At 50.6% G+C, this 16,480-nt stretch overlaps 2 protein-coding genes across 5 annotated transcripts; both read left to right on the top strand.

Annotated features, from left to right (window-relative positions):
* Positions 1–1,000: 1,000 nt before the first annotated feature.
* Slc39a1 (solute carrier family 39 member 1) lies at positions 1,001–6,083 on the top strand. Its single transcript, XM_021158053.3, has 4 exons — positions 1,001–1,083; positions 1,787–2,004; positions 2,151–2,281; positions 4,177–6,083. The coding sequence occupies exons 2-4, from the start codon at positions 1,818–1,820 to the stop codon at positions 4,831–4,833; spliced, it is 975 nt and encodes a 324-aa protein (XP_021013712.1). The 5' UTR covers positions 1,001–1,083; positions 1,787–1,817; the 3' UTR covers positions 4,834–6,083.
* A 500-nt stretch (positions 6,084–6,583) lies between these two features.
* Positions 6,584–16,389, top strand: Crtc2 (CREB regulated transcription coactivator 2). Of its 4 annotated transcripts, none has more exons than XM_085835701.1 (14): positions 6,585–6,871; positions 9,401–9,502; positions 9,579–9,697; positions 10,726–10,785; positions 11,420–11,488; positions 11,652–11,758; positions 11,849–11,878; positions 12,029–12,093; positions 12,218–12,267; positions 12,393–12,637; positions 12,963–13,369; positions 14,716–14,979; positions 15,437–15,623; positions 15,746–16,389. In XM_085835701.1, exons 1-14 carry the CDS (start codon positions 6,719–6,721, stop codon positions 15,964–15,966), a joined length of 2,079 nt encoding a protein of 692 aa, XP_085691827.1. In that variant the 5' UTR covers positions 6,585–6,718; the 3' UTR covers positions 15,967–16,389. The 4 variants fall into 4 exon arrangements, with proteins under 4 accessions (XP_085691828.1, XP_085691827.1, XP_085691826.1 ...); XM_085835700.1 differs by having other exon boundaries at positions 12,014–12,093; XM_085835703.1 differs by lacking the exon at positions 6,585–6,871 and adding an exon at positions 7,050–7,196 and having other exon boundaries at positions 12,014–12,093.
* Positions 16,390–16,480: the final 91 nt, after the last annotated feature.

Below are 16,480 nucleotides of genomic sequence, written 5' to 3'. Positions count from 1 at the left end.
TGAGAATGAGCCACAGGAGTCTAGAAAAAAATCGTTTTTTTTTTTTTTTAATTAAAAAAATTAGATATTTTCTTCATTTACATTTCAAATGCTACCCCAAAAGTCCCCCAGACCCCCCTTGTTTTGTTTTTTTAATCATAAGTTAATTTGTAGAAAGAATGGCTTTTATGTCATGCATTCATTCTTCCTACTTTTTTTTTTTTAAAAAAAACTTTCTGGGCCGGGTGTGGTGGCGCACGCCTTTAATCCCAGCACTCGGGAGGCAGAGGCAGGTGGATTTCTGAGTTCGAGGCCAGCCTGGTCTACAAAGTGAGTTCCAGGACAGCCAGGGCTACACAGAGAAACCCTGTCTCAAAAAAAAAAAAAAACAAAAACAAAAAAAAAACAAAAACAACTTTCTTTTTTTTTCCCCCTTTAGACAAGGTTTCTCTGTGTAGCTTTGGCTGTCCTTAAACTCACTCTGTAGACTAAGCTGTCCTCAAGATCCACCTGCCTCTGCCTCCAGAGTGCTGGGAGTAAAGGTGTGAGCCCTCTCATCCTCTTTTCTGTGGAGGCTGGCTAGGCAAGCCAGGCAAGGAAATTTGTCCCAAAAAGGGAATGATTACCCTTTGGCCCAGTTAGGCACTAAAAGAGCCTGAGCTGTTAAGTGTCTGGGGCCAAGGCCAGACAGATACCCTGAGAGATGTAGGAAGAAATACTTGGAGTAAGGATAGAGAACCGGCCTTGCTCGCAGAGTTCCTAGCTCCCACTTCTATCAAACTCTTTCTGACTGGCCGGCCCCAGCGGCCTGCTTGTCCATGGCAGCGCAGGGGGCCCACCGCCCTCGGGTCTTCCCGCTAGTCCCCTCCCGGTTCTGGCTTCGTCTCAGCTCGCCGCCAGCCTAGCCTTCTCTAGTTTTCAGACTCTAATTGCTCGCAGCGCACGTCACTCTAGGCTAGGCTCCTCCCACTGAGCTCAGTCATTGGCCGCCTCTTGCGGGTACGCGGAGGCGGCGGGGAGGAGGGGAGAGGAGTGGGGAGGGGGTGGGAATTCCCGACGCGAGGCCGGAACCGAGCGACAGCAATGGAGTGAGACCCTCGGGAGGTGAGTGAGGCCTCGCTGGTCGCAGGGTCAGAGGCAGCTTCTGAGGCCTCCCAGGCTAGGAGCTGGGGTCTCCGTGTTAACATTTCTTCTGCTTCCTGCGACGCTGGCGGCCTCCGAGACTTCCAGACGCCGCCCAGTGCGGGCTAAACTCGTCCCAAGCCCCTCTTTGGCTATATGCCGAGACTACCTGTTATTTCCGGGAAATGGCCCTGGGGAGTGGGTAGTTAAGAGAGTCAGCCAGCCCCGAAGTTCGCCCAGTTTCAAATCATCGGTGAAGCCATCCGGGACTTCTCTTCAGCTCCAACCTCCCTTTGCTACATGCACTAGGGAGACAGGGAGGGAGAGAGGGAGAGAGGGAGAGAGAGAGAGGTCTGCCTTCCTCAGGGAACCCCAGCTCCAGGTGCAGGTCCTACCTGGAGTCTGCCCCTCATTTTTTGCGTGCTCCAGGTGAAAGAGTAATGTGAGATCTATATTGGCCTTCCCGTGCCTCAGTTTCCTCCTTGATGGTTCGCTGAACTTGGGGAGAGAAATTCAAAGGAGGAAATGCAATCCTGATGTTGGCGTGGATGAGTCACTTAAGCTAGGAAAGGCCAGAAAGTGGCTGGGCTGAGGGGAAGTGCATTCCGCTGACCAGCCTTCCCTTTTCCGTGACCCCTTCTTTCCTCTGTGACCATTCCCACCCATGCTAGTTTTCTCTGTATAGGTCCAAGAGTCACCGAGTTATCACAGCCACCATGGGGCCCTGGGGGGAGCCAGAGCTCCTGGTGTGGCGCCCAGAAGCAGTGGCATCGGAGCCCTCGGTGCCAGTAGGGCTGGAGGTGAAGCTGGGGGCCCTGGTGCTGCTGCTGCTGCTGACACTCATCTGCAGCCTGGTACCTGTCTGTGTGCTTCGAAGGTCAGGTGCTAACCATGAAGCTTCAGGTGAGTCTCTTGTGCTGGGGAGGTTGGTGAGGTGACTGAGGAGGGGCGGGAAGGCAGGAGTGGTCATGGCTTCTGTTGGGGTAGAGGGACTTTGAAGGGATTCATTTGGTTATATATAACCCCTTTTGTACTTCACTCCTGTCTAGCCTCGGGCCAGAAAGCCCTGAGCCTCGTCAGCTGCTTTGCAGGAGGAGTCTTTTTGGCTACATGTCTTCTGGACCTGCTGCCTGACTACCTGGCTGCCATAGATGAGGCCTTGGAGGCCCTGCATGTGACGGTAAGCACTGACTTCAACATGTGACCAAGAGTAGATTCTAGAACAGCTAATAGAAAACAGAGCTATAACCTGGGCGGTGGTGGCACACCACCTGTGAGTTGGAAGCCAGCAAGTTCCAGGACAACCAGGGCTACACAGAGAAACCCTGACTGGAAAAACCAAAAAAGAAAAAGACAAACATGGTTATATAGATCTCTTCAGGAGTCACCTCAGCGCTGTGGAAGGCCTTAGTATGTGAGTGTGTGAGTTATGGATTTCAGCAACAGGATATTCTTTCTGTGCATTCTTTCCCTGATACTAAACTCTGTGTGACCTCTCTATATTCCTTGAGATAATGTGAGCAGCCTCATCAGGTGTGTGAACTACTCTGGGTTGCAATTCCCAGGAAGTTAACAATGTTCCAAGAATCACATTTCATACATTTATCCGCTTGTCCCTCCTTCATTCTCTGTCTCCTTCCCTCCTCTTTTTCTCCTTTTTTTTCTCCTTTTTTTTTTTTTTTGGTTTTTCGACAGGGTTTCTCTGTATATAGCCCTGGCTGTCCTGGAACTCACTCTGTAGACCAGGCTGGCCTCAAACTCAGAAATCCGCCTGCCTCTGCCTCTCAAGTGCTGGGATTAAAGGCGTGAGCCACCACTGCCCAGCCCTCCTTGTTTTTCTTATTTGTACATATTATACATAGTAGTGGGCTTTATTATTACATTTTCATACACACATAAAGTATCCTAACTATATTCACTCCTATTCGATTTCTTGTTTCCCTCCCACTGATCATCCTCTTCTGAGCTCTCTTTTGAGTGTGAGTGTAAGTGTGTGTGAAAAGTGCTTGACTCCATGTGTTTAATTAGGGTCACTTACATGAACACGAGCGAGGGCGCCTTTCTTCCAGTAGGGTCTATGTAATGTAGACTGCTCTAAGCTCTTGGTTCTCCCTCTTCAATTTCCTGGGTTACAGGTGTTCACCAGCGAGCTGGAGACAGATCACTACAGATCTGGGAGCATAGGAAGCAATTCCCCGGGGCCAGATGTTCTCAAGAAAGTGGGATATGGGTTACAAGGCAAGGAAATCTGTTACAAAGTTGGAAGCAATACAGTCCCAGCACTTGCAAGGCTGAGGCAGGATGATCACAAGGAGTTTGAGGCCAGCTTGAACTATGAAGTGTTTTTCTTGGCTAGTCTGGGCTTCACAGTGAGACTGTCTCAACCCCTGCCTGCCTCCCAAACAGCAACATTCCAAAGAACTCAGCATAGGAAAACCTGAGACGGTTGTTAGGCAAAGTCATCTTTTTTCCCCCTGGGACTGAGGAAGTAGTAATGGGTCGTGACCTCTGTATACCTGTGACTGGGTGACCTATGTCTTCATATGACTGTGAATGTCCCTGTGACATGTAACTTTGTATGTGAACATTTGTGGCAGGCCCAGATGTGCTCCTTTGTATGTTTACATGTAACAACACTGTATGCGTATACATCCATGATTCAGCTTGGGGAAGACTTGACCCTTAGGAAGCACGGACTGGGTAATGTGTGGAGACATTCTTGGTGGTCACAGCTTAGTGTTGGTAGTGGTGATAATGTGTTTGTGACATCTGATGCGTAGAAGCCAGAGACACTGCTTACTTACATTTGTATGACAGTGATGACAGAGATATTTACCCCAAAATATTATTAGTGCCAAAGTTGGTCTGCATGTAATACTTTGTGATACCATTACCTGTTCCATTAAGTGTTGTTCTGTAGTTGTGCCGCCAACGGAGTTCATCATGGTGTGACCACAGGGGACTTGTCTGTGTGGGACTTCAGATGTGTATAACAGGGCCTCTCTACCAGGCTTTGCATCTGATTTCTTCCCCTTGTCTTGTTTCCTGAACTCTTGTTGCCACCTCTGTTCACAGCTTCAGTTCCCCTTGCAAGAGTTCATCTTGGCCATGGGTTTCTTCCTTGTCCTGGTGATGGAGCAGATCACGCTGGCTTACAAGGAGCAGTCCAGTCCACCCCATCCGGAAGAGACAAGGGCTCTACTGGGCACAGTGAATGGTGGGCCTCAACATTGGCATGATGGACCAGGGATCCCCCAGGCCGGCGGAACTCCAGCAGCTCCCTCAGCCCTGCGTGCTTGTGTCCTGGTCTTCTCCTTAGCCTTGCACTCAGTATTTGAGGGCCTGGCTGTAGGGTTGCAGCGAGACAGGGCTCGGGCAATGGAGCTGTGCCTAGCTCTGCTGCTTCACAAGGGTATTCTGGCAGTCAGCCTGTCCCTGCGGCTGCTCCAGAGCCACCTACGTGTGCAGGTGGTGGCTGGCTGCGGGATCCTCTTCTCATGTATGACACCTCTGGGCATCGGGTTGGGTGCAGCTCTGGCAGAGTCAGCTGGGCCTCTGCACCAGCTGGCCCAATCTGTTCTAGAGGGCATGGCAGCTGGCACCTTCCTCTATATCACCTTCCTGGAAATTCTACCCCAGGAACTGGCCACTTCTGAGCAGAGGATCCTCAAGGTCATTCTGCTCCTAGCAGGCTTTGCGCTGCTCACTGGCCTTCTCTTTGTCCAAATCTAAGGTGCTTCAAGAGAAAAGGCAGGGGAGGTTGGCTATCAGGTGCCCCGTCCTCCCTACCTACCCTTCTCAATTGGTGGGAAATAGAAAGAAGTGGAGAAGGGAAGTAGTGAGGACCAAAGAGTTCTCTGAGTGATAGGGATGGGACATTTGGACTATGAATAATGAGGTGGAAGTGGGCAGAGAAGAGGCTAGCCCCAGACCCAAAGAATAAGAGATAGCGAAGTTACTACAGATGTGGTCAGGGGCATTAGAAGGAGGCAGACTGCTACAGTCAGAGGCCAGGCAGTACATCTCAGAGACAAGCTGACAGAAGAACTGAGAGTTAGGCATCCAGCCTCTTTGCGATAAAGATACAGAGGCTGTAAGTCAAAGCCAGTATCCTGTTGGTTCTAGCCCATCTCACCACTCTGCTGGCTGAAATGGTTCCTCCTCCTTTCTTCCCTCCTACTCTTATATTTCTCTCTTGTCTTCCACTAAGGGACTAGTGCCAAATGGTCTCTCTGCCAGTTTTCATAATTTATCTGGCCTCTCCTGGCCTCACCTTTTTGGGTTTCTCTGTGTAGCCTTGGCTGTCCTGGAACTCACTCTTGTAAACCAGGCTGGGCTTGAGTTTACAGAGCTCCACCTGCCTCTGCCTCCCTAATGCTGGGACTAAAGGGGTGCCATGCCACCACTGCCTAGCTCACTAGTCTGTTGTTAAAGTGCCAAATACCCACCCACCCACCCATTAGGGTTTTTGTTTGCTTTTTTTTTTTTTTTGGACAGGGTTTCTCTGTATAACCCTGGTTGTCCTGGCATCAAATTCAGAGCTCAGTCTGCCTCTGCCTCCTGAGCACTGGGATTAAAGGTGTGCAGCACATGTATTGCTCACCTGCCCCCTTTCTGAAAGCACAGTGCTGAGGTGCTGGGGCCTGCCCAGCACCTCAGTGGAGATCTATTTGCTCTTTTATTTAGGCCCCATAATTTGGGGTTGGGAAGAAATGTTTGCTGAACTGGTCTGGAGTGAGAGAAAAGTAGGTACTGACACCAGACACTACAGAAAGTGAACATGGTGGTCCATACCTAGAAAAAAAACAATAACCTGCCAAAACTTTATATCTGAGGAGTCCGGGGTGGAGGGAGACAGACTCCCTCCTCCAGGATTATTTTTGGGGAGGGAGGGCTGTGCATAGGTCTGTACTCTGTAGAATCTATTTTACTAACTGACCTGTTTTGGGATATGTTACCCAAATAAAAGATGTTTCTATACACCTCTATGGTATCTGATTCTGTGTGTGTGTGCGTGCGTGTGTGCGTGTGTGTGTGTGTGTGTGTGTGTGTGTGTGTGTGTGTGTGTGTGTATGTGTGGTGGCCAGTCGTAGAGGATATGAATCTCAGATGTGTACAGTTGATTTAAGATCCTTGTTTTCACTCACCCCACTTCTCACCTTTCCTGAGGATGACCAAATTTCTCTTTTGTCTCTTCCTTCTTCCTTTCTGTCTCCACCCCTTCCCTTCCTCGTTTTTTCTTCGTCTTCCTTGGGGAATCCCTCTCCCTTTCCCGTTCGTAGGCTCGGAACTGTTGTAGAACTACCTTTCCCGGCTTGCTGTGCGCCGAGAGTAGGTGAGGGATGGTGTGCGTGCCTGCCTCCCGGGGTCACAGGACTGCTGGGAAGTGATGTCCGCTTCCTGCCCTCCCTGCGTGTGTGAGGGCGTAGAGGAAGCCCGTAAACAAACTACAAGTCCCAGAAGGCGGTGCGTCCGGAGTCAGGAGTAGGCTGGTGCCGAGCCGCTGGGCTCGCGGAGGCGGCGGCGGCTGCTGCTAAGGCTGAAGGAGCCGGGCCCAGCCCGCGGCGGAGGCCGTGGCTGGAACTGGGAAGGTGGCGGGGACGGACGCGGGGGTAAGATGGCGACGTCAGGGGCGAACGGGCCGGGTTCCGCCACAGCCTCAGCGTCCAATCCACGCAAGTTTAGTGAGAAGATCGCGCTGCAGAAGCAGCGTCAGGCCGAGGAGACGGCGGCCTTCGAGGAGGTGATGATGGACATCGGCTCCACACGGGTAAGGGGTCACGCCTGGGAGCCCGATCACTGAGGAGCGGGTCTCGGAGCGGAGAGGCGGGGCGGGGGCGGGAGCCGCAGGGCAGGAGGCGGAACACTGCTGGGACAGCGGGCGCCGCCGTCTGGGTGGCGTGGGGTGAGGGCCCAGGGTCAGTTAGATGAATTTTGCCGGGAAGAGGTGAACACACCGGAGAGGTTGTGGGAGTAGTAAAGACTGGGTTGGAGTTATTTACATATGAAACAGGGGTCGCAGGAGGAGATGGGCCGCCGAAGTCCATCGGCAGGGGAATGGTCCTTGTCTATCCGATCCAGGCGAGTCCTTTCAGGTACTCCACTGAAGCATCCTCAATCTTGAATTATGTGTTGGGAGCATAGTTTGCTTATCCCTAATCTGACCCTTTCTGAATCTGTGATCACAGTGCCTGTGCTCTTATGGGACAACTAGGTTCCAAGGGGAAAGGGCCCCTCGAGTGGTTTGATCGGGCTGTGCTGGGTATATTGGGACAGGAAGTCCCCTCCTGTGTCCCTTCCCTTTGCTTCCTTTTTCAAATATTTCGTGTGGTTTCCTGACTTGAGTCAAGGTGAAGACCATTGCTTACAGTATGGGTCTTGGTGTGTGGCTCTGGGCGCCTGTGAGGAAAGGTAGAGCTTTGAATCGCCGAATTGGGCTAAAGGATCACCCTGTCCTTTGAGTGAGGATGTGCTGAACTCTCTAGGCAGGTGGTGCTACCTGTGGGTCAGTGTCTGGAATGCTTTCTAGAGTCCTGTATGTGTGGGAAATACTCCTTCCTAAGAAGTTACACAAAGAAGTTTCGGGCCTCTGACAAGTTGTTTTTGGAAGCACACCCCTGACCCCTGCCTTGGTTTCTTGCTTCCCAGGACAGGTTGTGAGGGAATTAGGGTGAACACTCAAGAGTTTGCAGGTAAGCAGCCCCAACTTAGGAACACAATTATTTTTAAAACAGCAGGTGAGGGATATTGCAGTATCTTTCATAATAAAGAGCTTGAAGGAAACTAAGGGGAGATGATGGAGCATAAATACCATATTTCAAAGTTCTTTAGTTCTATATATGACTGACTGACTGTATTTTATGTGTATCTCCCTCTACTCTTTGAGTCCTGTGTGTGTTTCCCCTTTGATTTTCTAGAGACTACATGCTCTAGTTTATGAGAGTTCAAGATAGATAAATAGAGATGCAAATCTGGTGTGTGTGTGTGTGTGTGTGTTTATAACCTACTCTTAACCACCATGAGGATTATGAACTATTGACTGCTCCCTTTAAGAGCTTTTGATTATGGTGGGGGTAGAGTTAAGAAGAGGGGAGAGGTTTATTTCCAGTGGAGAGCTTGAGGCTCTGTACTGTGGACCAGAGCGAGTGTGTGCACGTGAGGAACGAGAGGCTGGGCCTTCTGTCTGTGTGGTGCTTTAGTAGTGCTTTCCTACCTAGTTTTCTTTTGCTGATTAACTTCTCTGCAGCATGATGAAACGTAGTGACCATACATGGCCAGAGCCTAGATATACAAGGATCTTGAGGTTGGCATGAAAGGCTTGTCTTGCTACCTGGCTGACTGGGAGGGTGTGCTAGAGGCAGAGATGGCCATGGTGGCATAGACCACTGAGGACTTGGAGTCTATTCATTAAGCCCAGAGATCAGCATCACTACCCACTGGCATTACCGAGCTGATCTGGAGTAGAAGACTGGTTCTGATCAGTTCTGAGCGTCAGAGTTTACCCTTCCTTGAGTACTTTCCTCCTTCCCGTGCCGTTATCCCAGCTCTGTTTGGCTGCGAGCAGTATCTGAGCCTTGGCAGTAGTTACATATGTCTCATACAGAGGTCCATGTGACATAGAGAGAGGCTAACACTATGGCCAACGGAGGGTTCTTTTGTCTCACTTCCTTAGCAGACATCTCTACGAACTGGCAGGAGATGGCCCTGCCCAAATTTGGAATAGGCTACTGTGCCCTCTCCCTCTTCTACCAGTTCAGTCTTCTTAGCATCCAGTAGAAGAATACTTGGGTTGGTTACCTTTCTTTTAGCAGAACCGTCATCATCACTTTTGGGGCTTTATAGTTTGCGATGTGCAGACTATGTGCAGCCTTGTTCTAAAGCTGGGAAAGAAGCAGATCCCAGAAACGTATGGTCTTCAGAGTGTGAAGGAAAGAAACTGGCAATAACGAAACTTTGTTATCGACTCCTGTCTTCTCATCTTCTAATTAATCTTGGACACGTCTGGAAGTGAAGGCAGAAAGTGCTGACTAGGCCACCCTCTATCTGTGACTTGCCTCCGTGGGGATTCCCCAGAGACAGGCCTTGGCCATCGGGGCTTTTCAGGCAGTAGGAGCTCATTGATTAGGAAGCCACAGAGGGGCTGGGGCGGGTTGTTTGTACGGGTCTTGCTTTTCCCCATCACTGCCTTTGTACTGGCAGATATCTTAGAAAATAGCAGTGCATTCTGGTGGCAGAGGTGGCCAAAGGGAACAGTACTTAAAACCTTCCTTGACATACCTGTTTCTCTCTTTTATCTCAGTTACAGGCCCAAAAACTGCGACTGGCTTATACAAGGAGCTCCCATTATGGTGGTTCTCTGCCCAATGTTAACCAGATTGGCTGTGGCCTGGCTGAGTTCCAGGTGAGTGGACACCAGCCAAGGAGGAGTGCAAGCTCTCAGGCTGCTTCCCCTGCTGATTCACCTGTCCTTTTGGCAGAGCCCCCTTCACTCACCTTTGGATTCATCTCGGAGCACTCGGCACCATGGGTTGGTGGAAAGGGTACAACGAGATGCCCGCAGAATGGTGTCCCCACTCCGCCGATACCCCCGCCACATATCCTTCAAGAGTGATTTAAGGGCAAAGGAATAGGAAGGGGCTGTTTAGAGACTCACGGAGGGAAGGCGCTTTCTCCTTATATGCTCGAGTTCATCTTTCTCCAGTTCTTTTACCCAGTCGTGAAAAGTCACTACAACCTGTGTGTCAGCACAGACTGTTGTGATGGGCAGCTGGTGTTTCTGTGGCTGTGCCTTCCTCAGTGCTGGTCCTGGCTGGCCTTACTTTTGCTCACTTGATTGTAAAGCAGGGCTCCCTGTCACCTGGGAAGGAGATTCAGTCCCTTTTCTCATTCTGTTGTGAACTTTCATTCCTAGAGAATCTACCATGTTTGTGTCCCTTACCCTACTCAGGCATTTGCTTAGGTTGTTCCACCTCTACTATGCTTGGCCTGATTTTCCCCCCTATTTATTTGTTTGTTTATTTGTTTGTTTGTTTACTTATTTACTTGACTTTCTGAGCATCTCTCTATGTAGTCCTGGTTGTCCTGGAGCTTGTCCAGGCTGGCCTATGTAGACTAGGTAGATACCCTCCTCTGCTTCCTGAGTGCTAAGATTAAAGAGGTGTGCCAGGCCTAGTTTTCTTTGTTGTTTGTTTTGTTTTGTTTTTGTTTTGAGATGGTTTAATCCTGCAGTCTGGAATTTTCTGAAACTTGACAGAAAAATGAGGTAGGGTTCAGACTTTTGGTGACGTCCTTGGCACAGCCTCCTAAGTACTGGGATCACAAGTGTAGACCACCATGCCTGCATTTATTCCGTTTTATTGTTTGCTTATTTTTGTGGTCCAGGGCCTGACAAATTAGATGGCCTTCATTGAGATGTAACCCTGGTTTCTCGTCCTTCTTCTTTCCTTCTGTTCTTGTATTTGTGTGTGTGTGTGTGTGTGTGTGTGTGTAGAGACACAACATCTCACTATGTTGAGATTACAGCAGTGAGCCACTATATGTGACTTACTTGTATTGCCACAAGCTGTCTCCCTTATTCTGTCATCTGTTCTCTCTACTTTTTTCCTTAACTATAGCTATCTACATTGACAGTTCTCCCTATAGCCCTGCCTACTTATCTCCTCCCCCAGAGTCTGGCTGGCGAAGGTGAGTCCAGAGCAGGTAGAATTTCTCACCCATTCAGTCTCTGACATGTTCTAGAGGGGCTGAGGTGGGCTAGGTACTAGGCTAAGGTATCAAAGTACCTCCTCTTGTAAGGGCCAAGCTGGGAGGGTGGGGCAGCAGGGTAGGTGGTCAGAGTCCAGTCTTGGCCATGTTGACATGAGTGGCCAAGCCTCCTAATCCAGCTAGCAGAACCAATGGAATTGTAGCCAAGCTGGGGTGTGTGTAGGGGGCGGGGAGGGGAGAGTGGCAGGGTGGCAGGTGAAAATGGCTCCTTTTTCACAGTAGTGGATGCCAGGTGTAATGCTGTAACCATGTCAGGTCTTTGAGCCCCTCCTTTCTCCATCTCAGCTCCAATATTTGTATCCAGAAAACTTGTTAGGCTTCAGCATTTCCATTCAGCTTGTCTTGGCAGAGAGGAGTTTCTGTATCCAGATCTCTTAGATTGAGCAGGGGTGGGAGGCTTATGGATCAAGGGCATCAGAAGACCAGAAAGAGGCATGATACTGGGTACCAAGGCCTTTCCGTATCCGCCCTGGCTGCCATACGTTTTCCCACCCCCATGCCTTTCTCATCCATTGCCAGCGCCTTCTTCCTCTTCATAACTTTTCTATCCTAGGATGATGCCCTGGGGCAACCTCCCAGCTGAGAAGGGGCAGTTGTTTAGACTGCCGTCTGCACTTAACAGGTGATGGCCCTTGACTTCCTTAGTCCACATCTCTTCCCTGTACTGTCTGGGGGCCCTACTCTACTTCATCCCCTTTTCTAGACCAGTTTGAATATCCCACTGCCAGGCAGTGTTTTGGTATCTGGAAGACTATTACTGCTACTCATTTCTGCTCCTCCAACAGGACAAGCTCTGACTCTGCTCTTCACACAAGTGTGATGAACCCTAACCCCCAAGACACTTATCCAGGCCCCACACCTCCCAGTGTCCTGCCCAGCCGCCGAGGAGGAGGTAGGTGGCCCCAGGGAGTAACTGTGGAGCTTTTTACTGAAGCAGACAAATAAGTAGGCACTGCAGCCACCCCTGTTGTATCCCATGCAGGTTTTCTGGATGGTGAGATGGATGCTAAAGGTATGTGTTCCTTACCAGCTGTGGGTAAACGAATGCCAGATGTCTGGGACTTTGTATTGGGTCAGGGAATAGTCTTGGCTGCCTTTGCTTCTTGTCCTGCCTTCGTGGATTCTTCTCCAGCTTTGCCCTCACCAGGCTTTCTCTTTCAAGTCCCTGCTATTGAGGAGAACGTTGTAGATGACAAGCACCTGCTGAAACCTTGGGATGCTAAGAAGGTAGGTATGGGCTGCCGGGTGGGTGTCCTCCTATCTCTCTGCTCTCCTCCTTCCCTGAGACAGCCCTTCCAGAGCTCCCACTGAGATCTGTCCTCGTTTCTAACCCCCTTCCTTCTCTTCTCAGCTGTCCTCATCTTCCTCTCGACCTCGATCCTGTGAAGTCCCTGGAATCAAGTAAGCAGCACTGTAAAGCTGGAGTGAGATGGAGGGGAGAAAGGAAGCCGATAGAAAGACTGATTTCTGCTCTTCTCTGACCACTTTCTCTTTACCTGTCTTCTTTCTTTTTCTGTCTTCCCTAGCATCTTTCCATCTCCTGACCAGCCTGCTAATGTGCCTGTCCTCCCACCTGCCATGAACACAGGAGGCTCCCTACCTGACCTCACCAACCTACACTTCCCTCCTCCACTGCCCACACCCCTGGACCCTGAGGAGACAGTCTATCCCAGCCTGAGTGGGGGCAACAGTACCACCAATTTGACCCATACTATGACCCATTTGGGCATCAGTGGAGGTCTGGGCTTGGGCCCCAGCTATGATGTACCAGGTGAGTGGCTACCTTGTCCTGGTCATGTGACCACAAGTATTGAGAGGCTAGAATGGTGCCTGGGATCCTGTGACTGCCCACAGACCCTGCACCTCATATCTCCTCATTGTAATTCTTACCAAGCAAGAATGAGTAGGTGTGGCTTTTCCTAGAAAAAAAGATGGACAATAACCCCCAAATGAGTAGTGCCGATCTCATGGTCAGGGACAGAGTAGGGAGGACCTTTGTCGCCATAGTCTGGTCACTGCTACCCATTCTGGTCGGAAAGGGGTTTGAGTTCCCATCGGTAATGTTGGCATCTCTGGTTTTTTGTCTGTGTCTGCAGGACTTCACTCACCTCTTAGCCACCCATCCCTGCAGTCCTCCCTAAGCAATCCCAACCTCCAGGCTTCCCTAAGCAGTCCTCAACCCCAGCTCCAGGGCTCCCATAGTCACCCATCACTGCCTGCCTCCTCCTTGGCCCACCATGCACTGCCCACCACCTCCCTGGGCCATCCGTCACTTAGTGCCCCAGCCCTTTCCTCCTCCTCTTCCTCTTCGTCCACTTCATCTCCTGTCCTGAGTGCTCCCCCTTACCCAGCTTCTACTCCTGGGGCCTCTCCCCGCCACCGTCGTGTGCCCCTCAGCCCCCTGAGCTTGCCTGCGGGCCCAGCCGACGCCAGAAGGTCCCAACAGCAGCTGCCCAAACAGTTTTCGCCAACAATGTCACCCACCTTGTCTTCCATCACTCAGGTATGCGTGGCCACCTTCCCTACATATGTCTCCCTTCTCCTTCCCGTGCCTGCCCCTGTCTCATCCATCCCCTTCCATTCCTCTGTCCTATCCCAACCCATCTTGTATCTCTCTTTCCTTTCTTTGCTTAAGAGTACAAGCTCTGCCATTACACCTTTTGGTTTCACATCATAGTTCTGCCTCTTGATACTTGGCTTTGTTCACGTTATTGAGCTTCTCTGAGCCTCAGCAGTTTTATGGTTTTGTGAACATCGGATGCAGTAACATACACTGAGTATTCAGCATCGGGCATAGCACAGGCGCCAGTGTAGCTTATCCATTGGCCTTTCTTTGTTCTTATCCTTCCTTTGCCAGTTCCGCTCATCCCCCATCACTTCTGTTCTGGCTCATCCCTCTCCTATTTCCCCTTCTTCAGTGGAACTCATAGAGCCCGAGAGTCTCAGACCACAGAGCTCAGTCCTTTCACTCTGTATAAATGAAAAACTTGGTGCCTGAACTGAAAGTAATTTCCCAACATTTACGCAAATGGTGGAGATGGTGTCTCATGTAGTTCATCTGGCCTTGAACTCAGGATATAGTTGAGGCTGACCTGGAACATCTTATCCTTGCTGCATCTGCCTCCTAAGAACTTGGACTAAAGGCATGAGCTGCCTTGCCTAGCTTTTTTTTCTTTTTTCTTTTCAGACTTGGCTCCGTGCTAAAGTTTTACAATCTTTCTCCTGTTCTTCCTTCACCTTACTCTTTTCCTCCTCTCTGCCATCCTCTGCCCTACTCCATGGCTGTTTCCTGGATGTATGTTCTGTGTTCCATCTGTACCGTCTCCTGTAGGGAAGACATGCCAGGGAGGGCACTTCGCCCTCCACATCTCCTCTACTTCTTCCTCTCCTTCCCTCTGGTCTGTGAAGCCCCTTCAGGGCTTCAGAACAGCAGTGATCATCCACACTGTGGCATTAACAGTCAGTCTCTAGTGAGCTGTCACAAGTAACCAATTACTGATAGTCAGGTACCAGGGTTTAGGAACAGTCACTTATGGAATGGGTTTTAGATTAACCTTGCTGGGCTTAGCCTCACTGAGCACCTACATTTTAATAGGCATTTTGTGTAATTTCCACCAACCCCAGAGATGTGCGTGGAAGCCTAGGTGGTGTTGGTTTGGGGGAGAGTGGGGAGACAAGCAAAGGCAGTGTCCTTGCCTCCAGAGTGCTGAGGTTACAGGAGCCGCACCAGCACACATGGCTTGGAGCATTGTTAGGTTTGTATTGAGGACAGGTGCAGCTTACAAGGTGGGGAACTCTAAGAGTTCTTTTGGGGGATCACACTAAAGAATAAATTTTCTCCCTTTTCAGGGCGTTCCCTTGGATACCAGCAAATTGCCTACTGACCAGCGATTGCCCCCATACCCATATAGTCCCCCAAGTCTAGTTATACCCACCCATCCACCCACCCCAAAGTCTCTACAGCAGTTGCCCTCTCAGGCCTGCTTAGTGCAGCCCTCAGGTGGACAGCCTCCAGGCAGGCAGGCACATTATGGGGCACTGTGCCCACCTGGGTCCAGTGGACATGGGCAACAGCCTTACCACCGCCCAATAAATGACTTCAGCTTGGGGAATGTGAGTATGCAAACTCATGGTTCTGAAATGGGGGGGTGGGGGTGGGCTGAGGGTGGGTCAGGTACTTGAGTGGTCACTGGTATGCTGAATTGGGAGATATGGGTGGACCTCTTTTTCCTCTAGGTAACATAGCACTGCCAGCTTGGGGCTCCTGTCTTCCTGTGTTTGACCCCTACTCCTGCCCCTCTGTTTCTGCTCAGCTTGCTCTTTGATGACTCCTGCCTTGACCCGTTCTCTTCCTGGCATGCACATGCTCTGGCCCAGCAGGTACGGTGCCCACACTTTCTTCGGGCCCCGTGCTCGCTTCTGTTGGCTCTGCTTGCTATCACCTCCCTCTGTCTTTGCCTCTCTTCCTGGGTGGATGGGGCTTGCTAGGCAAAGGGGACATATCAGCAGAGCTAGGCAGGACACCCTGTTCTGAAGCCCACTTCCTTAAGGTCTGTCTATGTATCCCTAGCTGGAGCAATTCAACATGGAGAGCCCATCAACCAGCCTGGTGCTGGATCCCCCTGCCTTTTCTGAAGGTCCTGGATTTTTAGGGAGTGACGGATCAATGAGTGGCCCCCAGGACCCTCACATCCTCAACCACCAGAACTTGACCCACTGTTCCCGCCATGGCTCAGGACCTAATATCATACTCACAGGTAAGGGAGTGTGGGTGCTGGTGGAGACTGGCAGGAAGAGTTGACAGCCTCACTGCTGTGATAGGAGCTTGAGGGGTCTGGAGGTGTGACCTGGGATCCTTACCCACCTCTTGTACACACAGGAGACTCTTCCCCAGGTTTCTCTAAGGAGATTGCAGCAGCCCTGGCTGGAGTGCCAGGCTTCGAGGTGTCAGCATCTGGGTTGGAGCTGGGCCTGGGGCTAGAAGATGAGCTGCGCATGGAGCCACTGGGCCTGGAAGGACTAACCATGCTGAGTGACCCCTGTGCCCTGCTACCCGACCCTGCTGTGGAGGACTCATTCCGTAGTGATCGGCTACAGTGAGGGGACCTCACTGCCATCCTTCTTCATGGCCCTGTCCCATCAGTCTTTTCATCCCTTCCCCCTGGCCAGTAGAGACTACTCTCTGCCCCCCAGATCCTTTTTCTAATATGAATGAAGGATCCTAAAACTGAGGAAAGGGAAGGGGCTTGGCCAGGTGGCCCCTGAATGTTGTTATGTCTTGTGGGCTTGGGGGAGTTCAAGGGAGGGCCTAAAGCACTTGTAACTTTGAAACCCGTCTGTCTGGAGGTCAGAGCCTGTTGGAAAGCAAGGTGTAGAGGGAAATCTTGGAGAGAGGGCTTGTCCAGAAGGGATGGGCACTACCAGCCCCTCCCTATTTCTCTTCCCCTTGCAATGGAAGAGAGAGCCAGAATGGATATTATTTTTTATTAAATATATTATATGTTAATAAAAAATCCTATTAAACCTTTTGTGTGCTTGGCTATTTGATACATGGCTGGGGACCTAAGGAGGTTTGGTGCCATAGGTCCTTTTTACTTTTTTTTTTTTTTTTAAA

This window comes from Mus caroli, unplaced genomic scaffold (genome assembly GCF_978045245.1).
Source record: "Mus caroli unplaced genomic scaffold, Mus_caroli_1 scaffold_3, whole genome shotgun sequence".
NCBI classification, from domain to species: Eukaryota; Metazoa; Chordata; class Mammalia; order Rodentia; family Muridae; genus Mus; species Mus caroli.
Note: the sequence above shows the minus strand (reverse complement) of the source record. Positions and strands in the feature narration are given on the sequence as shown.

What these genes read in the sequence shown, in the direction of transcription:
- Slc39a1 (XM_021158053.3), top strand. Translation starts at nt 1,818, where the DNA reads ATGGGGCCCTGGGGGGAGCCAGAGCTCCTGGTGTGGCGCCCAGAAGCA. An exon ending in TGCTAACCATGAAGCTTCAG is followed by an intron (nt 2,005 to 2,150) that starts GTGAGTCTCTTG and finishes ACTCCTGTCTAG; the next exon opens with CCTCGGGCCAGAAAGCCCTG. An exon ending in TGGAGGCCCTGCATGTGACG is followed by an intron (nt 2,282 to 4,176) that starts GTAAGCACTGAC and finishes CTCTGTTCACAG; the next exon opens with CTTCAGTTCCCCTTGCAAGA.
- Crtc2 (XM_085835700.1), top strand. Translation starts at nt 6,719, where the DNA reads ATGGCGACGTCAGGGGCGAACGGGCCGGGTTCCGCCACAGCCTCAGCG. An exon ending in TGGACATCGGCTCCACACGG is followed by an intron (nt 6,872 to 9,400) that starts GTAAGGGGTCAC and finishes CTTTTATCTCAG; the next exon opens with TTACAGGCCCAAAAACTGCG. An exon ending in CTGCCGTCTGCACTTAACAG is followed by an intron (nt 11,489 to 11,651) that starts GTGATGGCCCTT and finishes CTCCTCCAACAG; the next exon opens with GACAAGCTCTGACTCTGCTC.